This window comes from Dryobates pubescens, chromosome 36 (assembly GCF_014839835.1).
Source record: "Dryobates pubescens isolate bDryPub1 chromosome 36, bDryPub1.pri, whole genome shotgun sequence".
Classification (NCBI taxonomy): Eukaryota; Metazoa; Chordata; class Aves; order Piciformes; family Picidae; genus Dryobates; species Dryobates pubescens.
In genome coordinates, this window is record NC_071647.1 from 5,324,895 (window position 1) to 5,348,340 (window position 23,446).

Below are 23,446 nucleotides of genomic sequence, written 5' to 3' on the forward strand. Positions count from 1 at the left end.
CAGCCACCCAGATCCTGTGGCTTCCTCCAGTGACTGCAGGAGTCTCAGGAGTGGGGTTGGGTCCAGGTTTTCCTGCAGAGACCTGAATGCAGTGGGATGAAAATCCACTTTAGCTGTTATTTCCCTCTCCTGCCTGCAGCAAGGGAGCCATTTGTCTTGCAGCTGTCACTGGGAATAATAGAGCTGCAGCTGGGGACAGAGCTGCTGACATCTCCCTGTAGGTAGCAGGGAGCCCTATCTGCTGATGCTCAAATGCTGCATGTGCTGATGTGGCAGGGTGCTGAGAGGTGAAGTCTGATGGTGTCAGGTCTGCTTTGTCCCCAGAGCAGGCATGGGGCTGGCCCAGGAGCACAGCAGCCACCTCCTGTGTGTCAGCACAGGGGAGGGCTGAGCTGCTGGCAGGCAGCTCTGTGGGAAAGGACCTGGGAGTCCTGGCAGGCACCAGCATGGCCAGGAACCACCAAAGGGCCCTTGTGGCCCAGAGGCTCAGTGGTATGCTGGGGGACATCAGGAAGAGTGTGGTCAGCAGACAGAGTGAGCTTCTCTCTCCTCTGTGCCTCTCTGCTCTGCCCTGGTGAGGCCATTTCTGGAGTACTGTGTCCAGTTCTGGAGAGGCAGGGAACTTCCCAGAGAGAGTTGTTGGCCACTGGGATGTGCTGCCCAGGGAGGTGGTGGAGTCCCCAGCCCTGGAGGTGTTCAAGAGGGGCTTGGATGTGGCACTTGGAGCCATGGTTTAGTCATGAGCTCTGTGGTGCCAGGTTGGACTTGGTGATCTTTGAGGTCTCTTCCAACCTTGGGGATTCTGTGGTTCTGTGATTCAGGCTAACAACTCTCTCAATGAAGAACTTTCTCCTCACCTCCAGCCTAAACCTCCCCTGGCACAGCTTGAGACTGTGTCCTCTTGTTCTGCTGCTGCTTGCCTGGCAGAAGAGACCAACCCCCACCTGGCTGCAACCTCCCTGCAGGGAGTTGCAGAGAGCAAGAAGGTCTCCCCTGAGCCTCCTCTTCTGCAGGCTAAGCAACCCCAGCTCCCTCAGCCTCTCCTCCCAGGGCTGTGTCCCAGACCCCTCCCCAGCCTTGTTGCCCTTCTCTGGTCACCTTCAAGTCTCTCAATGTCCTTCTTAAACTGAGGGGCCCAGGACTCCATCTCCAACTAAAGTGCCTGGAAGTGCTTTAAGGAAATATCTTTGTCACTGACTCTGGGGAAGATTTAAGAGCCTAAGTGGTGCTGCTTTGATTTGTGGCTTGGTGAGAAGCCAGGGAAAGCTGCAGAGCATAAACCCATCACCCAGCCACACAGCCCTGGCCACTCTCACACTTGGTGGCCAAGCTGGTCCTGAGCTCCAGCCCAAGCCCCGTGCAGGGTGGGGACAGACTTTGCTCTTCCTCCTGCCCCAAATACTTCACTGCAGGCTGAAGTTGTAGCACTCAGGGCTGTGAGTGGTGAAAGCCTCCCAGGGCCTTGGTGGCTGCAGGGAAATGCTGCTTCCAGCATTTATCTCCTCCTTGGGGGGGGCTGAGGAAGTGGCTGCTGCCTTTCCTTTGCAGAAAGCATCAGATGAAGATGGCACAACTGACAAAGGAAAGGCCATTGGGCGTATCCCTTGTCCCAAGTCCCTCCCCAGCTCTCCTGGAGCTCCTTCAGGTACTGGAAGGCTGCTCTGAGGTCTCCCTGGAGCCTTCCCTCCTCCAGGCTGAACAACCAGATCTAAGCTGAACTAAAAGCTTGGGTAAGCAGCAGAGTGCTGCTGGGCAGGATTTGCTGCACCCAGACACCCATTTCCCCAGGACAGATCCATCCATTTAAACCCCCCCAGGATGAGAGGCTCAGCTCCACACAGCCTCAGGTTTATAGCCAGGGAGCAAAGAAATCCTCTGCTGGGAAGTGGCTGCTGCCTTTGCTCTGCAGAAGGCATCAGCTGAAGTTGTGCCACTGGGAGTATCCCTTGTGCAAAGTCCCTGCCCAGCTCTCCTGGAGCCTCCTCAGGTACTGGAATGCTGCTCTGAGGTCTCCCTGGAGCCTTCTCTCCTCCAGGCTGAACAACCAGATCTAAGCTGAGCTAAAAGCTTGGTTTCAGCAGCAGAGTGCTGCTGGGCAGGATTTGCTGCACCCAGACACAGCATCACAGAATCCCCAAGGCTGGAAGAGGCCTCAAAGCTCATCAAGTCCAACCTGGCACCACAGACCTCATGGCTAAACCATGGCACCAAGTGCCACCCATTTCCCCAGGACAGATCCATCCATTTAAACCCCCCCAGGATGAGAGGCTCAGCTCCACACAGCCTCAGGTTTATAGCCAGGGAGCAAAGAAATCCTCTGCTGGGAAGTGGCTGCTGCCTTTGCTCTGCAGAAGGCATCAGCTGAAGTTGTGCCACTGGGAGTCTTTGGAGCTGTTTGTTCCTTGCCATGCAGCTGATGCCTCCCCCATGGGCTGGCTCTGCAGGAGGGTTGAGCTCTCTAGGCAGGGAATGGCCTAAAAAGCTCCAGACATGAGAAGAGTTTTCATAGAATCAGAGAATCAATAAGGTTGGAAAAGACCTCAGGGATCATCAAGTCCAACCTGGCACCCAACACCTCCTGACAACTCAACCATGGCTCCAAGTGCCACATCCAAGCCCCTCTTGAACACCTCCAGGGATGGGGACTCCACCACCTCCCTGGGCAGCACATTCCAGTGGCTAACAACTCTCTCTGGGAAGAACTTTCTCCTCACCTCCAGACTAAACTTCCCCTGGCACAGCTTGAGATGGAAGTGGAGGTGGAGGTGGAGGTGGAAGTGGAGGTGGAGATCAAAGTGGAGATGGAGGTGGAGATGGAGATGGAGATGGAGGTAGAGGTGGAGATGGAGATGGAGGTAGAGGTGGAGATGGAGGTGGAAGTGGAGGTGGAGATGGAGGTGGAAGTGGAGGTGGAGATGGAGGTGGAAGTGGAGGTAGAGGTGGAGATGGAGATGGAGGTAGAGGTGGAGATGGAGATGGAGATGGAAGTGGAGGTGGAGATGGAAGTGGAGGTGGAGATGGAAGTGGAGGTGGAGATGGAGATGGAGACAAAGGTGGAGGTGAAGGTGAAGGTGGAGATTGAGATGGAGATGGAGACAGGGGGGGAGGTGGAGGTGAAGGTAGGGTGGAGATGGAGCTGGAGATAATGGAGCCAGAGGAGGAGGTGGAGCTGTGCTGCTGCTTGGTGGGAGTTCAGCAAGGGTAATGAAGGATGATTCATTAAATGAATCAGTGGGGAGAGGCCAGGAGGACAGCTTGTAATTAGTGTCCAGATGAATCCTGCCCTCCCAGCCATGTGCTGGCACCTGTTAGCAGGCTCCAGGGCTCCTACTGCTGGGCTGTGCAGAGCTCATCCATGGCTTGCTGCTGCTGGAGGGGCAGCCTTGGTGCTCAGCAAGGAGAGGGGCAGAACAGTCTCCTGCCTTTCTCCTCCTCTTCCACACCATCTGCTGCTCCCCCAGGGCATCATCCAGGTTGTTGTTGTTGTGTCTGACCTCACTCAACCCAAGCCTGCTGCTGTCATGGTCACAACCTGGCATGTCCTGGGCCAGCAGCCTGCTTTCACTGAGGTGCAGCTTGAGTGGCCTCCCACTTCTGCTGGGGAGTGGAGTTTGGTGAGGAACAACTTCTGTTACAAAAAACAACCATCCCAAACCCTCCAAACCCTCCTGCCCACCCCAAACCCTCCTGTCCACCCCAAACCCTCCTGTCCACCCAAACCCTCCTGTCCACCCCAAACCCTCCAAACCCTCCTGCCCACCCCAAACCCTCCAAACCCCCCAAACCCTCCAAACCCTCCTGCCCACCCCAAACCCTCCTGTCCACCCCAAACCCTCCAAACCCCCCAAACCCTCCAAACCCTCCTGCCCACCCCAAACCCTCCTGTCCACCCCAAACCCTCCAAACCCCCCAAACCCTCCAAACCCTCCTGCCCACCCCAAACCCTCCAAACCCCCCAAACCCTTCAAACCCTCCTGCCCACCCCAAACCCTCCTGTCCACCCCAAACCCTCCAAACCCCCCAAACCCTCCAAACCCTCCTGTCCACCCTAAACCCTCCAAACCCTCCAAACCCTCCTGTCCACCCCAAACCCTCCAAACCCTCCAAACCCCCCAAACCCTCCAAACCCTCCTGTCCACCCTAAACCCTCCAAACCCTCCAAACCCTCCTGTCCACCCCAAACCCTCCAAACCCTCCAAACCCCCCAAACCCTCCAAACCCTCCTGTCCACCCCAAACCCTCCAAACCCTCCAAACCCTCCAAACCCTCCTGTCCACCCCAAACCCTCCAAACCCTCCTGCCCACCCCAAACCCTCCTGCCCACCCCAAACCCTCCTGTCCACCCCAAACCCCTCCAAACCTTCCTCTCCACCCCTGTTCACCCCAAACCTCCAAACCCTCCTGCCCATCCTAAACCCTCCTGCCCATCCCAAACCCTCCAAACCCTCCTGTCCACCCCAAACCCTCCAAAACCTCCTGCCTACCCCAAACCCTCCAAACCCTCCTGTCCACCCCAAACCCTCCTGCCTACCCCAAACCCTCCAAACCCTCCTGTCCACCCCAAACCCTCCTGCCTACCCCAAACCCTCCAAACCCTCCTGTCCACCCCAAACCTTCCAAACCCTCCTGTCCACCCCAAACCTCAAATTTGTGTTTGTGTGGGAGGTGGAACTTTGTGGGAGCTTGTGGAGGTTGTTTCCTGCAGTTGATAAGTACAGTCTGGTGGGGCAGGATCATAGAGTCATCATAGAGTGGTGGAATGGCTCAGGGTGGAAGGGACCTCAAGACTTCGTCTACTCCAACCCCCCTGCCATGAGTAGGGACACCTCCCACCAGCCCAGGCTGCTCAAGGCCTCATCCAGCCTGGCCTCCAGGAGGCAGCCACAGCCTCCCTGGGCAATGCATTCCAGACTCTCACCACCCTCACACTGCAGCACTTCTTCCTCAGCTCCATTCCAACCCTGCTCTGCCTCAGCTCCAAACCATTCCCTCTTGTCCTGTCTCCAGACACCCTCAGGAGAAGTCTCTCTGCAGCCTTCCTGTAGCCCCCTTCAGGTACTGGAAAGCAGCTGTTTGGGGGTACTGGGTGACAGGAGGGTGAACATGAGCCTGCAGTGTGCCAAGGTGGCCAAGGGCATCCTGGCCTGCAGCAGGAAGAGTGTGGCCAGCAGGAGCAGGGAAGTCCTTGTGCCCTGTGCTCAGCACTGCTGAGGCCACACCTGGAGTCCTGTGTCCAGTTCTGGGCTCCTCAGGTTAGGAAAGAGGTTGAGCTGCTGGAAGGTGTCCAGAGAAGGGCAAGAAAGCTGGGGAGGGGTCTGGAGCACAGCCCTGGGAGGAGAGGCTGAGGGAGCTGGGGTTGCTTAGCCTGCAGAAGAGGAGGCTCAGGGGAGACCTTCTTGCTCTCTGCAAATCCCTGCAGGGAGGTTGGAGCCAGGTGGGGGTTGGTTTCTTCTGCCAGGCAAGCAGCACCAGAACAAGAGGACACAGTCTCAAGCTGTGCCAGGGGAGGTTTAGGCTGGAGGTGAGGAAGAAATTCTTCCCAGCAAGAGAGATTGGCCACTGGGATGTGCTGCCCAGGGAGGTGGTGGAGTCCCCATCCCTGGAGGTGTTTAGGAAGAGCCTGGATGAGGCCCTTGGTGCCATGGTTGACTTGGTCAGATGGTGCTGGGTGAGAGGTTGGCCTGGATGATCTCTGAGGTCTTTTCTAACCTGGTTAATTCTGTATTCTGCATTCTCTGAGGTCCCTCTGGAGCCTTCTCCAGGCTGAACCCTCCCCAGCTCCCTCAGCCTGTGCTCATCACTCATTCTGCATCACTTTGTGACATGGGGAAGTCATCAGGGCTTGATGAGGAGCAGAGGGAGGGTGGCAGTTGCCTTACCTTATGGACCAGCATAATGCTCAGCTCCTTGCAGCTTCCCCATCACAGTTCATTCATTTGCTGCCAGAATATTAGTGCCTTTTTTTCTCCTTAACCATCCACTCAGCTGGCTCTGAATGGCAGTGATGGCCCTGGAGGTGATTTATGGGACCTGTAAGGACCCTCCAGAAGTTCCCCATTCAAACAAGTGCTTGGACCAATCTGCCAGGGCATGGGGTGGCTGATTGCATCAATGAGGAGGAAATTCACATCCCTTGCTGACTTCAATGGGCTAATCCCAGAGCCCCAGCGTGCTGGGGGCTGGAAGGGACCTCTGCAGATCCTCCAGTCCAACCCCACCTGCCAAAGCAGGGCACCCACAGCAGCTTGCCCAGGAGCACAGTGGCCTGGGGGGGGCTGGAAGCCCTCCAGAGCAGGAGACTCCACAACCTCTCTGGGCAGCCTGCTCCAGGCCTCCAGCAGCCTCCAAGTAACAAAGGTTTTCCCCTAAGTTCAAGTGAAACCTCCTGGCTTCCAGTTCGTGCCTCTTGCTCCCTGTCACTGCCCAGCCCCAGCCTCTTGCCCCCCAGCCTTCAGCTCTTGCTGAGCATTGCTCAGCTCCCCTCTGGGGCTGCTCTTCTGCAGGCTCTCAGCCCCAGGGGCTCTCAGCCTTTGCTCCTCACAGAGCTGCTCCAAGCCCCTCAGCAGCTTTGTAGCCTTTCTCTGGTAGTTCCCTGTCCCTCTGGAATTGGGAAGCCCAGAACTGGATGCAGAGCTCTAGCCATGGCCCCACTAGGGCAGAGTAGAGAGGTAGGAGAACCTCCTGAATGCACCCCAGGAGACCACTGCCCTTCTTGGCTACAAGGGCACAGTGCTGGCTCCTGGGGAGCTTGGCCCATGGCAGTCTCCCCTGCCTCTGCCTTAGTGCTGCTGAAGTGTAACTGTTCTGGAAGAGCAGGGTTTGGGGGTATGAAATGAGATCCATGGGCTGGCATTAGATGGGATGTATAGGGTGGCATTTGATGGGATCCATGGGGTGGCATTTGATGTGATCCATAGGATGGCATTTGATGGGATCCATGGGGTGGCATTTGATGTGATCCATAGGATGGCATTTGATGGGATCCATGGGCTGGCATTTGATGTGATCCATGGGGTGGCATTTGATGTGATCCATAGGATGGCATTTGATGAGATCCATGGGCTGGCATTAGGTGGGATCCATGGGCTGGCATTAGATGGGATGTATAGGGTGGCATTTGATGGGATCCATGGGGTGGCATTTGATGGGATCCATAGGATGGCATTTGATGGGATCCATAGGATGGCATTTGATGTGATCCATGGGCTGGCATTTGATGGGATGTATAGGGTGGCATTTGATGGGATCCATGGGGTGGCATTTGATGGGATCCATGGGGTGGCATTTGATGGGATCCATGGGGTGGCATTTGATGGGATGTATAGAGTGGCATTTGATGTGATCCATAGGATGGCATTTGATGGGATCCATGGGCTGGCATTTGATGTGGACTGTGGGCTGGCATTTGATGGCATTTGTTGAGATGTATAGGGTGGCATTTGATGTGAACTGTGGGGTGGCATCCAGTGTGATCCAAGGGCTGGCATTTGATGTGATCCATGGGGTGGCATTTGATGGGATCCATGGGGTGGCATTTGATGGGATCCATGGGCTGGCATTTGATGGGATCCATGGGGTGTCATTTGATGGGATCCATGGGGTGTCATTTGATGGGATGCATGGGCTGGCATTTGATGCCCCCCTGTCACTTAAGCAGCTGAAGGGAGGAGCGAGTCCTGCCCCGTGTGCCAGCCTGGCTCTGCAGGCGCAGGGCTGTGCCGGGAGGCTGCTGTGCGGCCGGGCAGCGCCGGCAGACGATCAGTGTGGGGCTGCTGCTGCCGCTAGTTCGTAGAGGAAGGACCACTAATGCCATCGCAAGGCTCTCTTAGCCTCGGGTGGTGCCCAGGACCTCTCTCACTTCTTACTCCAGGGCAGCAGGCTGGGCTCTAACCGGAGCTGACATCCCTGCTGCCGCCACAGCCCTGCCGCGGCGGCGCCCGGAGCGGCGCGGGCAGGCTGATCGCAGCGGCTCCGGCTCCGCGCCGAGCCTCGCACGGAGGCTCGACCAGCCCCGCCGGCAGAGCTCGGTCCTGGGGGCCGAGGGGAAAACCCCGGCCTTGTAAACGCATCTCTGAGAGCGTTTAGGGCTCTGCTTGCCGCCGCTCCCGCCTCGTTACTCTTCTCGGCGGCGAGATTAGAGCTGACACCTTGAAGGATGGAGAGCGCGGGGCTTGTCTGACAGCCCTGCTGTGCCAGGTCTCCGGCAACACGAAGCAAACATGGCTTTAAAGCGATAGCTACAGCGAGCCGAGGAGGAGGAGGAGCAGGAGGAGGGGAGGGGGAGAGGGGGGAGATACCAACACTGTGTCACCTGCACGGCGTTTTCCCTCCTGCTCGAGGTTGATGTTGGAAGGAGCTCTGCTGTTGCCTTGTGGGCTCTGGAGGGTGGCAGAGCAAGTCCCCCTTTCAGTACACGGTCTGGGAGTTGGTTGTATTCATAGAGTCACAGAATGGGTTGGCTTGGCAGGCACCTCAAAGCTCATCCAGCTCCATCCCCCTGCCATGGGCAGGGACACCTCCCCCCAGCCCAGGCTGCTCAAGGCCTCATCCAGCCTGGCTTTGAACACCTCCAGGGAGGAGGCAGCCACAGCCTCCCTGGGCAGCCTGTGCCAGAGTCTCCCCAGCCTCACTGCAAAGAATTTCTTCTTCATCTCCAGCCTCAATCTCTCCTCTCCCAGCTCAAAGCCATTGTTCCTCCTCCTGGCACTCCCAGCCCTTGTCCAAAGTCCCTGCCCAGCTCTCCTGGAGCCCTTCAGGTACTGGAAGGCTGCTCTGAGGTTTCCTTGGAGCCTTCTCTTCTCCAGGCTGAACAGCCCCAGCTCTCCCAGCCTGCCCCATAGGGGAGGTTCTGCAGCCCTGCAGCATCTTTGTGGCCTACTCCAGCAGTTCCATATCCTTCTTATGCTGGGAGGGACCAGAATTGGACTCAGGGCTGCAGATGAGGTCTCAGCAAAGCAGAGGAGAGGAGCAGTATCACCTTCCTTGTCCTGCTGTCCTGCTGTCTCTCGGTGCAGCCCAGGATCTGGTATTCCATATTCCACCTGGGGGGTGCTGGCTGTTCCCACAGTGCCTTTGTGTCACTGGGCTACAGCAGCCTCTCCACCACAGCCTTGGGGAGGTTTCCATCCCTCCCTGCATGGAACAGCAACTTTATTCCTTCTTTCCTCCCATCTTTCCCCTTGGAAGGCAGCTGAAGTCTTCCTGCCCCTTAGCTGTGAGCTGCCTCCTCCCCAGGCTGTCACCACAGCCTTGTTCTCCTTTGGAAGGAGATTACCCCTGGGACCTGATGCTTCAGAAACCTGTTCAGTGTAGTCCTCCCTCCCCATTTGCCCTTTGCAGCCATCCTTGCAGTTTGAATAATGTACTGCTGCCTCCTGCCAGGGCCTGAACAAATGGACCCAGGTGATGTGCTTGCATGGAGCCAGCTGGACCAAGCTGCTCCTCACACCTCCAGTGGAGTAATGAGATGGCTCAGTGCCACCAGCAGCTCAGCAGGAGCCAGGGGAGAGCTGGGAGCTGTGGGAACCAGGGAGGCATGGAAGCCTTTGGGTTGGAAAAGACCTTCAAGATCGTTGAGTCCAACCATTCTCCAGCTCTACCAAGTCTGGTGCTCAGCCAGGTCTCTCAGCACCTCAGCTCTGCCAATCTTCAAACACCTCCAGGGATGGTGCTAGTGGAATGTGTCACTCTGCCAAGGACTCAGCAATAAGCTCTTCTTCCATAGGATCATAGAATCAATGAGGTTGGAAAAGACCTCAGAGACCATCAAGGCCAAGCTGTCACCCAGCACCTCCTGACAACTAAACCATGGCTCCAAGTGCCACATCCAAGCCCCTCTTGAACACCTCCAGGGATGGGGACTCCACCACCTCCCTGGGCAGCACATCCCAGTGGCCAATCTCTCTTGCTGGGAAGAATTTTTTCTTCACCTCCAGCCTAAACCTCCCCTGGCACAGCTTGAGACTGTGTCCTCTTGTTCTGCTGCTGCTTGCCTGGGAGAAGAGCCCAACCCCCATCTGGCTCCAACCTCCCTGCAGGGAGTTGCAGAGAGCAAGAAGGTCTCCCCTGAGCCTCCTCTTCTGCAGGCTAAGCAACCCCAGCTCCCTCAGCCTCTCCTCCCAGGGCTGTGCCCCAGACCCCTCCCCAGCTTTCTTGCCCTTCTCTGGACACCTTCCAGCAGCTCAACCTCTTTCCTGACCTGAGGAGCCCAGAGCTGGACACAGGACTCCAGGTGTGGCCTCAGCAGTGCTGAGCACAGGGCACAACGACTTCCCTGCTCCTGCTGGCCACACTCTTCCTGATGCAGGCCAGGATGCCCTTGGCCTTCTTGTCCCTCTGGTCACACTGCTGGCTTCTGTTCAGCTGCTGTCAGTCAGCACCCCCAGGTCTCTCTCTGCCTGGCTGCTCTCAGCCACTCTGAGCCCAGCCTGTAGCACTGCCTGGGGTTGGTGTAGCCAAAGTGCAGCACCCAGCACTTGGCCTTGTAAAGAGTCCCTCCTAAAGAGGATCCTTTCTCCGTCATCTCCTGTGGATTCCCTCCCAAAGCCATCTCATAGAATGGGTTAGGGTGGAAGTGACCTCAAAGCTCAGCCAGCTCCAACCCCCTGCCATGGGCAGGGACACCTCCCACCAGCCCAGGTCGCTCAAGGCCTCCTCCAGCCTGGCCTTGAACACCTCCAGGGAGGAGGCAGCCACAGCCTCCCTGGGCAACCTGTGCCAGAGTCTCTCCACCCTCACTGCAAAGAATTTCTTCCTCCTCTCCAGGCTCAGCCTCTCTGCTCCCAGCTCAAAGCCATTGTTCCTCATCCTGTCCCTCCCAGCCCTTGTCACATTTCCCTCCCCAGCTCTCCTGGAGCCCCTTCAGGTACTGGAAGGCTGCTCTGAGGTCTCCCTGGAGCCTTCTCTTCTCCAGACTGGCCCTGTCAGGAGATTCCCTTCTTCATCTTTTCTTGTCTCCCTTTGCTCTGTTGCCCACAGCTTGGTGGGATGATGTGTGTCTGAACTTTTGTGTACCAGAACTGAGGAGAAAATGATTTCTGAGGATGCTAATTTGCACTCTCCAGTGGTTAGTGCCTTAATCTGACAGCTAATGTCTTGCCTTGTCAGGGAGCCCCAGCCTCAGCCTTTGTCTGCATCTGCAGAAGTAATTCACAGCCCTCCAATTACTGCCTCTTACCAGAGATTTGCTCCCTCCTGAAAGGATAATTTATCACAGATCTGTCCTGTGTTTGCTGCTTATAAACTGTGAAATAGCTTTGATTCCACTCCTCTGGTCAGCCTTGCTTCCCTTCCTGAGCACCAGCCTGCTTTGAGCTGCTGATTTGATCTTAGAATACAATAGGATAGGATAGGATAGGATAGGATAGGATGGAATGGAATGGAATAGAATAGGATAGAATAGAATGGGACAGGATAGGATAGGATAGGATAGGATAGGATAGGATAGGATAGGATAGGATAGGATAGGATAGGATAGGATAGGATAGGATAGGATAGACCAGGTTGGAAGAGACCTGCCCTGTGCTCAGCACTGCTGAGGCCACACCTTGAGTCCTGTGTCCAGTTCTGGGCTCCTCAGTTCAAGAAGGACATTGAGAGACTTGAAGGTGTCCAGAGAAGGGCAACAAGGCTGGGGAGGGGTCTGGAGCACAGCCCTGGGAGGAGAGGCTGAGGGAGCTGGGGTTGCTTAGCCTGCAGAAGAGGAGGCTCAGGGGAGACCTTCTTGCTCTCTGCAACTCCCTGCAGGGAGGTTGGAGCCAGGTGGGGGTTGGTCTCTTCTGCCAGGCAAGCAGCACCAGAACAAGAGGACACAGTCTCAAGCTGTGCCAGGGGAGGTTTAGGCTGGAGGTGAGGGGAAAGTTCTTCACTGAGAGAGTTGTTAGCCACTGGAATGTGCTGCCCAGGGAGGTGGTGGAGTCCCCATCCCTGGAGGTGTTCAGGAAGAGCCTGGATGAGGCCCTTGGTGCCATGGTTTAGTTGATGGGTGGAGAGGAGAAGCTGCTGAGATGGGTGCAGAGGAGAAGTTGCTGGGGGTGTGTGGAGGGGAGAAGCTGCTGGGGGTGTGTGGAGGGGAGAAGCTGCTGAGATGGGTGCAGAGGAGAAGCTGCTGGAGGTGTGGAGAGAAGCTGCTGGGGGGGGTGTGCCATGCTGTGTACAGTAGGGTGGTGACTGCTGGCACTGTAGTGCAGGAGCTGTCAAGAAGTCTTCAAGGTGGCCTCTTCAGGGAGGTCTCTAGGGAGGTCTCTAGCTGCAGAGAGTGGAGTGACTTTCTGCCTTGCCTTCTTCCTTCCCCCCCTTTTCATCTTGGTCTCTCTTGTTGGTTTGTTGTTGTTTGTTTGATGTATTTGTGGCTCCTTGGTGCCTGGGAGCAGGGCTGAGCCTAGCAGAAGACTGCCTGCAGGCATCTGGGGTCACTGCCTGAGCACTGACACTCCTCATGGTTCATGGCTCACAGCTGCTCACCTCCCAGAAGCTTCCTCCAAGCAAGCTCAGCCTGCAGGGAAAAGCTCTCATTCCTTCCCCCTCACTTTGACCTCTCTGATTCTGATGGGGGCCTCTTAGACCTGGGGCTGCCCTCCCAGGGAGGGCAGCTGGAGCTGAGCAGTGGAGCAGTGTGCAGCTGGCCCAGACCCCGAGTGGAGGCAGCTCCAGGGGGTTTGGTTGGATCAGGAGTGTGCTCTGGGGGTGAAGCCACCGACTCTCCTCACCTGCTGGGCTTTGCTCTGCACTGAGCTACCTTGGAGCACTTGGGCTCAGCCCCTCGTGGAGGACACTTAGTGAGAAGATAAACCCCAGCCCAAACAGGCTGCTGCTGCATGGCATTGGGCTCAAGCTGGTCCTAAGGAGTAAAAACCTCCTCCCCAGCTCTCTTGGTCTCCTAGTCCTTCCTAACCAGGACAGGCTGGGAGGAGATCTGCTGGGGAGCAGCCCCAAGGAACAGGAGCTGGGAGTGCTGGTGGGCTGCAAGTTCTGCATGGGGCAGCAATGTGCCCTGGGGGCCAAGAAGGCCAAGGGGTCCTGGGCTGCATTCAGAGGAGTGTGGACAGCAGAGCCAGGGAACTTCTCCTCCCCCTCTGCTCTGTCCTGGTGAGACCACATCTGGAGTATTGCATCCAGCTCTGGGCTCCTCAGCTCAGGAGGGAGAGGGATCTGCTGGGGAGAGTCCAAGGGAGGGCTGCAAGGATGCTGAAGGGACTGCAGCACTGCCTGGGGAGGAGAGGCTGAGAGCCCTGGGGCTGGTTAGTCTGGGTGCCAGGTTGGACTTGATGATCTCTGAGGTCTTTTCCAACCTCATTGATTCTATGATTCTATTACCTAATCCCTAACACCTCCTGACAACTAAACCCTGGCTCCAAGTGCCACATCCAAGCCCCTCTTGAACACCTCCAGGGATGGGGACTCCACCACCTCCCTGGGCAGCACATTCCAATGGCCAATTCCTCTTTCAGTGAAGAACTTTCTCCTCACCTCCAGCCTAAACCTCCCCTGGCACAGCTTGAGACTGTGTCCTCTTGTTCTGGTGCTGACTGCCTGGGAGAAGAGCCCAACCCCCAGCTGGCTCCAACCTCCCTGCAGGGAGTTGCAGAGAGCAAGAAGGTCTCCCCTGAGCCTCCTCTTCTGCAGGCTAAGCAACCCCAGCTCCCTCAGCCTCTCCTCCCAGGGCTGTGCTCCAGACCCCTCCCCAGCTTTGTTGCCCTTCTCTGGACACCTTCAAGTCTCTCAATGTCTTTCTTAGGTTGGACTTGATGATCTCTGAGCTCCTTTCCAACCTGGCTGGTTCTATGATTCTTTGACTCTGTGCTTCTCTGACTCTGTGCTTCTCTGACTCTCTGCTTCTCTGCTTCTTTCTGTGGGAATGGGGTCCCAGCCCTGCAGCTGCAGCCAGCCCTGGCTGCTGTCACTTCACATCTTGTCTGCTGGATAAAGAGGCCCTGAGCTGCAGATTTTCCTCCTCAGTTTCCACAGCTGGCAAAGAGTCCTCCAGGAAGGTTCCATTAACCCCCCCCAGGATTTACTTGGCTAAGGGCTGCTGCAGCTGCCCCAAGCAGCTCAGCCCTTCCTCAGCATCCATCCCCCCAAGCTCCTGCTTTTGCCCCTGCTCCTCACCCCCTCAGCTTTGCTTCTCTCGCTGCCTTTTCAGCCATCCTAATGAGGACTTTTCCCTTCAAAGCCTATCTGGGAAGAGCCATCTCCGAGGCCCTGGCTGCTCACACAGAGGCTGACTGCTGCTCAGCTCTCTCTTTCCAGCTTGAATGCTTTAATAGGTCACTCAAGTATGGGAATGGGATTTTTACTTGCATGTGAACTCTTTTTTAAAGGCCCTTTGCCTTCTTTCTTTCATCTTGTTTTTCTTCCCCCCTCCCCCTTGCAAAGTCTTCACACTCCCTGCAGCCTTTCTGCTCCACTTGGGGCTTTTAAACCTGGACACAGAACCAGAAAGGTTTAGCTTGGAAGGGAGCTCAAAGCTCAGCCAGTTCCAACCCCCTGCCATGCCCAGGGACCCCTCCCCCCAGCCCAGCTTGCTCCAGGCCTCATCCAGCCTGGCCTTGAGCACCTCCAGGGAGGAGGCAGCCACAGCCTCCCTGGGCAGCCTGTGCCAGAGTCTCCCCAGCCTCACTGCAAAGAATTTCTTAGTATCAATCAGGGTTGGAAGGGAGCACAAGGATCATCCAGTTCCAACCCCCTGCCATGGGCAGGGACACCCCACACTGGATCAGCCTGGCCAGAGCCTCATCCAGCCTGGCCTTAAACACCTCCAGGGCTGGGGCCTCAACCACCTCCCTGGACAACCCATCCCAGGGCTTCACCACTCTCATGGGGAAGAACTTCCTCCTCACCTCCAGCCTCAATCTCCCCACCCCCAGCTTCATTCCATTCCCCCCAGTCCTATCACTGCCTGAGAGCCTGAGCAGTCCCTCCCCAGCCTTCTTCCTCATCCCCAGTCTCAATCTCCCCTCTCCCAGCTCAAAGCCATTCCCTCTCATCCTGTCACTCCAAGCCTTTGTCAGAAGTCCCTCCCCAGCTCTCCTGGAGCTCCCTCAGGCACTGGAAGGCTGCTCTTAGGTCTCCCTGGAGCCTTCTCTCCTCCAGGCTGCACAGCTCCAACTCTGTAGCCTGGAGCTGGATGATCACAGAATCATAGAATCAGTCAGGGCTGGAAGGGACCCCAAGGATCATCCAGCTCCAACCCCCCTGCCATGGGCAGGGACATCCCACACTACATCAGCCTGGCCAGAGCCTCAGCCAGCCAGCTGTAGGTCTGCTGCCAGCTGCAGGTCTGCAGCCATGAGCACACAGCAGGGCAGGGCTGAGCTGCCTGACCCAGAGGCAGGGAATGTGCTGTATTTTATTACAAGCTCCATCACAGCCTGTCCCTGTGCTTCCCAGGGACTTAACATGATGTGACTCTGCTGAGCTGCTGCAGACATTTGCTCACTGCTCTAAATCAGCTTTGCCCTCCTCCTCTCCCATCCTTCATTTGCTGTGAGGAGAACACAGAGCACTAAATGATTTGATTAGCTCTAGCTGGGGGCATTTCCCTTCCAGCTGCAGAGGGCTGCTCAGCTGCCTTTGGTGTGGAAGAGGCACTGATGGCAGGGGGAGGCTGCAGTGATTTCTCTCCCCTTCTCTCCTTGCAGGTGTTTACAAAGTATGGGAAGTGCTACATGTTCAACTCAGGAGAAGAAGGACGACCTCTGCTGACCACGGTGAAGGGAGGGACAGGCAATGGGCTGGAGATCATGCTGGACATACAGCAGGATGAGTACCTGCCAATCTGGGGAGAGACAGGTAAGGCCTTCTCTTGGCTCCTGAGAGCATGTGTGTGCTGGGGACTGTGCTGGAAAGAGCAGCCCAGGCCATCCCACCCCACCCCATCCCATCCCATCCTATCCCATCTCATCCCATTCTATCTCATCCCATCCTATCCCCATCCCATCCCATCCCATCCCATCCCATCCCATCCCATCCCACTCTATCCCATTCTATCCCATTCCACTCCCATCCCATCCCATCCCACTCTATCCTATCCCATCCTATCCCATCCCATCCCATTCTACCCCATCCCATCCCATCCCATCCCAATCTATCCCATCCCACTCTATTCTATCCCATCCCACTCTATTCTATCCCATCCCACTCTATCCTATCCCATCTCATCCCATTCTATCCCACCCCATCCCATTCTATCCCACTCCATCCCATCCCATTTTGTCCCATCCCATTCTATCCCATCCCATCCCATCCAATCCTATCCCATTCTATCCCACCCCATCCTGTCCTATCCCATCCCATCCAGCTCTGGTCCCCCCAGCTTCAGAAGGACATCAGACTGTTGGAGCAGGGGCAGAGGAGGCCACAAAGATGCTCAGAGGGCTGCAGAGCCTCCCCTGCGGGGCCAGGCTGAGGGAGCTGGGGCTGAGCAGCCTGGAGAAGAGAAGGCTGCAGGGAGACCTCAGGGCAGCCTCCCAGTACCTGAAGGGGCTCCAGGAGAGCTGGAGAGGGGCAAGGGAGAATGGCTTTGAGCTGGGAGAGGGGAGGTGGTGACTGGAGATGAGGAAGAAACTGTTTGGAGTGAGGCTGGGGAGACCCTGGCACAGGTTGCCTAGGGGGGCTGTGGATGATCCCTGCCTGGAGGTGTTCAGGGCCAGGCTGGATGAGGCCCTGAGCAAGCTGTGCTGGTGGGAGCTGTCCCTCCCCATGGCAGGGGGGGGAGGTTGGAACTGGCTGGTCTTGAAGCTCCTTTCCAACCCAACCCACGCTGTGACTCCAGCCTGAATGCTGCCAGGATTGTGCCTGTGGTGCTTCAGCACTTGCAGCCTGCCTCAAGGGCCTCTGTGGGGGCACTGCTGGGGTGGCAGGAGGCTTGGCCAGCCACACCAAGAGCTCTGCAGATGCCACCTCCTTGGCTTTGGGGTCCCTCTGAGATTCCCTGTGGTGGCACAGACCTCCTCTCACTCCATCCTCACTTCAGCCTCAGCTTCTGGAGACACTTTAGGAGGAAGCCAACCAGAAATGTGTTGGCTTTAGACCTGTGCTCCCCTGGCTGCTGGGCAAGGTGCATTGGTCTGGGGGGGGTGAAGCAGAGCCTCAGGAGACAGGAGGCAAGGGAAAACATGAGAGAGGCAAGTGGGGAAGGGAGGTGGGAGGACAAAAAGATGAGGGAGAAGGATCAGCCAGGTCTTGCTTTGGCCATCTGACAGGGAATCTGGGCAGGAAAGGAGTGGAGTGGAATGGAATGGAATGGAATGGAATGGAATAGAATGGAATGGAATGGAGTGGAATGGAATGGAATGGAATGGAGTGGAATAGAATAGAATAGAATAGAATAGAATAGAATAGAATAGAATAGAATAGAATAGAATAGAATAGAATAGAATTAACCAAGTTGGAAAAGACCTCAGAGATCATCAAGTCCAACCTCTCCCCCAGCACCATCTGATCAACTCAACCATGGCACCAAGTGCCTCATCCAGGCTCTTCCTAAACACCTCCAGGGATGGGGACTCCACCACCTCCCTGGGCAGCACATCCCAGTGGCCAATCTCTCTTGCTGGGAAAAATTTCTTCCTAACATCCAGCCTGAACCTCCCCTGGCACAGCTTGAGACTGTGTCCTCTTGTTCTGGTGCTGGGTGCCTAGGAGAAGAGCCCAACCCCCACCTGGCTCCAACCTCCCTGCAGGGAGCTGCAGAGAGCAAGAAGGTCTCCCCTGAGCCTCCTCTTCTGCAGGCTAAGCAACCCCAGCTCCCTCAGCCTCTCCTCCCGGGGCTGTGCTCCAGACCCCTCCCCAGCCTTGTTGCCCTTCTCTGGACACCTTCCAGCAGCTCAGTGTCCTTCTTACCTTGTTTGTACTCAGCTGTAGATGAGAGGCCTAGGGAAGGGTTCTTGTGTCCCTAGACCTGAGCTGTTGTTGTGGGGCTGAACTGTGCTGGTTGATAAAGCCTCTACCTGCCCATGAAATGCTGTGAGAGGCTCTTCTGAGTCTCAGGTGACAGAAGGAGAGGAACTGGCCTGAAATTGTGCCAGGGGAGGCTTAGGTTGGAGATGAGGAACAATTTCTTTGCTGCAGGAGTGGTCAGGGCTTGGCACAGGCTGCCCAGGGAGGTGGTGGAGTCCCCAGCCCTGGAGGTCATCCAGAAACCTGTGGCCATGGCCCTTGGGGCTGTGGTTTAGTGGCCACGGTGGGGCAGGGTTGCAGGCTGGGCTGGCTGAGCTTGGAGGCCTTTTCCAGGTGAAACAACTCTCTGACTCTGTGATTGAAGGCAGAATCCTGCACAGAGGGCTCTTGGTTTGGTTGAATGGTGTAGGGGAGGCTCTTGGCCTCCCTCCATGCAAATTTGGCCATGTTCTTCCAGGCCCAGGCAGGACTGGTGCTTGACTTTGGAGCTCCTCAAGCAGTAATCCTTGGCACCCAACAAGGGAGCTCTTTGCTCCCCCACGCTCGCACAGCACCTTCTGCAAGCTGCCTTCAATCTTCATTGAGCTCTCTGGACACCACCAGAATGAAAATATTAACTGGAGTGGTTAATAGTTGCTGTTCCCATGGCAACACTTAACTCAGCTCTTAGTAGGTAGGTGAAGGAGTTGATGATTTCCAAATATTTGCATAATAATGTAAATGTGTTTGGAATTAAATCTCCTCAGCTGCCACCACTGGGACTGCACAGCCTTGGCTCTCCTGCAGGCTGCTGGCTCAAGGACAAGCAGTGAACTTCAACCCTTCCTCTGCAGAGGGCTGGGGGTGGCCTTGGGCTGGCTGAGCCTGCAGAAGAGGAGACCTGGCCAGAGAAGGGCAGCGAGGCTTGGGGCCACAGCTGGAGTCCTGTGGCCAGTTCTGGGCTCCTCAGTTTAAGAAGGACATTGAGAGACTTGAAGGTGTCCAGAGAAGGGCAACAAGGCTGGGGAGGGGTCTGGAGCACAGCCCTGGGAGGAGAGGCTGAGGGAGCTGGGGTTGCTTAGCCTGCAGAAGAGGAGGCTCAGGGGAGACCTTCTTGCTCTCTGCAGCTCCCTGAAGGGAGGTTGTAGCCAGGTGGGGGTTGGTCTCTTCTTTCAGGCAAGCAGCAGCAGAACAAGAGGACACAGTCTCAAGCTGTGCCAGGGGAGGTTTAGGCTGGATGTTAGGGAGAAAGTTCTTCCCAGCAAGAGAGATTGGCCACTGGGATGTGCTGCCCAGGGAGGTGGTGGAGTCCCCATCCCTGGAGGTGGTTGAGAAGAGCCTGGATGAGGCCCTTGGTGCCATGGTTGAGTTGATGGGTAGAGAGCAGAGGTGGTGGAGTCCCCATCCCTGGAGGTGTTCTAGAGGGGCTTGGATGTGGCACTTGGAGCCATGGTTTAGTTGTCAGGAGGTGTTGGGTGACAGCTTGGACTTGGTGAGCTCTGAGGTCTTATCCAACCTTACTGATTCCATGATTCTATGAAGTGAAGTGAGCCATGAATGAGATTAGCAGTGGTGAGGTCATGAAAGGGCAAGACAGCAGCAGGGGAATCTTGCAGACCCAAGGGGCACACTGTTCCCTTCCACAGGTGGCCAAAAGGTCAAGTCTGGGCTCAAAGGACTCTAAAAGCCACAAAGCTTTTTGAGTAAGACTGAATTGAATGAATGTATTTGGGGTTGGTTTACTTTCTCCTTCAGCTTTCAAGAGCCACAGCCATGCCCTGGCTTCAAGCACCTCTGCCAAGCCCTCTGCAGGTGTTCACCCCTGGAGGTGTTCAAGAGGGGATTGGATGTGGCACTTGGAGCCATGGTTTAGTAGTCAGGAGGTGTTGGGTGATAGGTTGGACTTGATGAGCTCTGAGGTCTTCTCCAACCTCATTGATTCTATGAGACCTTCATGTTGCAGTGCTCAAGCCATGTGCAGGCATGGGGAGGTCCAGCCATGGGGATAGCTCCAGGATGGGAGGAGCTGAGGTTGGGGCTCTTCACTCTTGGGAAGAGAAGACTGAGAGGGGATCTTACTAGCACCTGTAAATGTCTGAGGGGTGGGTGTCAGGGTGAGGGTGCCAGGCTCTTTATGCTGGTGCCCACTGGTAGGACAAGGAGCAATGGGCACAAGCTGGAACACGGGAGGTTCCACCTCAACAGGAGAAACTTGCTTGGTGTGAGGGTCCCAGAGCCCTGGAGCAGGCTGCCCAGAGAGGTTGTGGAGTCTCCTGCTCTGGAGTCGTTCAAACCCCACCTGGATGTGTTCCTGTGTGACCTGCTCCAGGTGACCCTGCTCTGGCAGGGGATTGGACTGGAGAGGAGAGGCTGAGGGAGCTGGGGTTGCTTAGCCTGCAGAAGAGGAGGCTCAGGGGAGACCTTCTTGCTCTCTGCAACTCCCTGCAGGGAGGTTGTAGCCAGGTGGGGGTTGGGCTCTGCTCCCAGGCAAGCAGCAGCAGAACAAGAGGACACAGTCTCAAGCTGTGCCAGGGGAGGTTTAGGCTAGATGTTAGGGAGAAAGTTCTTCCCAGCAAGAGAGATTGGCCACTGGGATGTGCTGCCCAGGGAGGTGGTGGAGTCCCCATCCCTGGAGGTGTTTAGGAAGAGCCTGGATGAGGCACTTGGTGCCATGGTGGAGTTGATCAGATGGTGTTGGGTGAGAGGTTGGACTTGATGATCTCCAAGGTCTCTTCCAACCTGGTTAATTCCACCCTAAGATCCCTCCAGCCCAGTTCACTGCCTGCCCACCCCAGCCATGGCCCAGGGCACCCTGTGAGACCTTTCCTGCTGCACTCTGGGTTCCTCCAAGCCTCCTTGGCCCCAGAGCTGCTGCGGTTCTGGTGCTTTGTAGGGCTGGATTCTCTCCCTGCCAAGCTGGCAGAGTGAGTCCTGCTTCTGCATTTGGGCCTGGAGCTGCTCTGCTTCCCTGCTGCAGACTTGGAGATGCCACCACACCGCGTCCTCCTCCCCAGGCAAACACTTGGCACGTGGGCTCCCAGAACTCCTCATTTGGCTGCTGGCTGCACGCCTCAGGGTCTCAGCTTGCTGTTCTCAGCTGCTCTTTGCAATTCAAATAAGACTTGAAGAAGGAAAACATTGCTTCATAGCTTGGGGTAGGGCAGCTCCAGGAGCTGCTGCCTCCCTGTCACGTTGGCAGATGCCTTGAAATGCCAGGGGCTGGGGGGGGGAGGGGGGGGGAAGAGAAGTGATTTAATTGTTCCTGACTGGGCAAGCAGAGTGAAGTCTATTGTCATCCTAAGGAGACCTTTACTGAGTAGCCCTCAATATGCTGGGAAGCTGAAGTGCCTGGTTGAGCAAATCCCTGGCAAGAGGAGCATCCACCTGGTGCTCCGCAGCCTGCGCGCAGGGGGGGCTGCAGCTTGAGCTCCTGAGAAGAGCACACAGCCTGCCTCAGCCCTTCCCTCCCCAGGGCACAGGAGAGGGGCTTTGGGCTGGCTCAGATGCCATGGCAGCCAGGCTGCTCTGCCATCACAGGATCAAGGTTGGAAGAGACCTTTGAGATCATCAAGTCCAAGCTGTCACCCAACACTACCTGATCGGCTGAACCATGGCACTAAGTGCCTCATCCAGCTCTTTCCCTGCTCAAATCTGTTGCCCATGTACTAGGACCAGAGAACTGCTCATGGCAGACCACAGTACCACAGAATCACATCATCCTTGGGCTGTGCAAAAAATATTGTGGCAGGGCTGTCAGAAGCCTGAGGAGGGGGAAAGAAAAAGGATGAGAACGAGGGGGGGGGGAAGGAAAAAGAGTTGGAAATCTCTCTCTTGGCAGTTCTGCACTCCCACAGGTTCTGTTTTCTGGTGGGGTGTTTTCTTTTGCTTTAAGCAGCAGCCTGCAAGACAGGAAAAGAGTTGGGGAAGGAGTTTCAGAGATCCACAGAACGGGTTTGGGTTGGAAGGGAGCTTAGAGCTCAGCCAGTTCCAACCCCCACCCCTGCCATGCCCAGGGACACCTCCCACCAGCCCAGGCTGCTCAAGGTCTCATTCTTGAACACAGCCTCCCTGGGCAGCCTCTGCCAGAGTCTCCCCAGCCTCACTGCAAAGGATTTCTTCCTCCTCTCCAGCCTCAGTCTCTCCTCTCCCAGCTCAAAGCCATTGTCTCCCATCCTGGCACTCCCAGCCCTTGCCCACTGCTCTCCTGCAGCCCCTTCAGCTACTGGGAGGCTGCTCTGAGGTCTGCCTGGAGCCTTCTCTTCTCCAGGCTGAGCAGCCCCAACTCCTGTAGCCTGGAGCTCCCCTGCTCCACTCTCTCCTCACCCTCACTCTGAAGAATTCCTTCCTCATCTCCAGGCAATGCTTGGGTTTGATGCCATGCTCAGGGACACCTCCCATTAGCCCAGGATGCTCAGAGCCCCATCCAGCCTGGCCTTCAGCACTTCCAGGGATGAGGCATCCACAGCTTCCCTGCTCAGCCTGTTCCAGTGCCTCCCCACTCCTCCTGAAGTGAGTGAAACCACTGCCAGGGCTGAGCTTTTGTTGTGCTCCTTGGGGAAAGGGAGAGAAATGCAATCAAAGGCCATAAAGGAAACTCTTCATTACCAGCAGTGACTGATGGGGAGGAGAATCCCCTCCTGGTTCATCTCTCTGGAGTGGCCTGAGGTTGTAGATGGAGGCTCTGATGGAGCAGCAGAGGGAACAGGGGATCAGTCAGGCTCTGGGGCTGGAAAGAGGAGCTGCAGTGGGAGCCTCCTGCCTTGTGTGCCAGGAGGTGCTGGGAGAGGGTGAGCATCCTCAGCCTCCTTGGGCAACCTGTTCCAGTGCCTGCAGTTAGACACTCAGAGTGAAAAGTCAAACAAGTGACCAAGCCATGGTGCCTGCCAGCTGCAGGACTCTCATCCCCTCCTTCCTCACCACCCAGTCCCAGGTACAGGCACAGATGTGCAGAGCAGTTAAGATTCACAGATGGCCTCAGGTTGGAAGGGACCCTCAAAAGTCATCTTGTCCAACCCCCCTGCAGGCAGCAGGGACACATCCAGCTACATCAGGCTGCCCAGGGCCACATCAAGTCTGATCTTGGATGTCTTCCATGATGGATGTCTCCAACCCCAGGCAGTGCTGCAGGCTGGGGGCAGAGTGGCTGAGGGCAGCGAGGCAGAGAGGGACCTGGGGGTGCTGGTGGACAGCAGCTGAACAGGAGCCAGCAGTGTGCCCAGGGGGCCAAGAAGGCCAAGGGCATCCTGGCCTGCAGCAGGAAGAGTGTGGCCAGCAGGAGCAGGGAGGTCATTGTGCCCTGTGCTCAGCACTGCTGAGGCCACACCTGGAGTCCTGTGTCCAGTTCTGGGCTCCTCAGGTTAGGAAAGAGGTTGAGCTGCAGTTCAAGAAGGACATTGAGAGACTTGAAGGTGTCCAGAGAAGGGCAAGAAAGCTGGGGAGGGGTCTGGAGCACAGCCCTGGGAGGAGAGGCTGAGGGAGCTGGGGTTGCTTAGCCTGCAGAAGAGGAGGCTCAGGGGAGACCTTCTTGCTCTCTGCAACTCCCTGCAGGGAGGTTGGAGCCAGGTGGGGG

At 56.5% G+C, this 23,446-nt stretch overlaps 1 protein-coding gene across 1 annotated transcript in view; it reads left to right on the forward strand.

The window, feature by feature from the left end:
- LOC104309246 (acid-sensing ion channel 2) overlaps nt 1-23,446 on the forward strand; it is a gene marked incomplete at its 5' end in the record, with an annotated part of 111,388 nt that overhangs the window by 46,573 nt on the left and 41,369 nt on the right. The window contains one exon of the mRNA XM_054176616.1: nt 15,639-15,789. Within this exon, the coding sequence (XP_054032591.1) occupies nt 15,639-15,789 (151 nt within the window). The remainder of the gene's footprint in view (nt 1-15,638; nt 15,790-23,446) is intronic.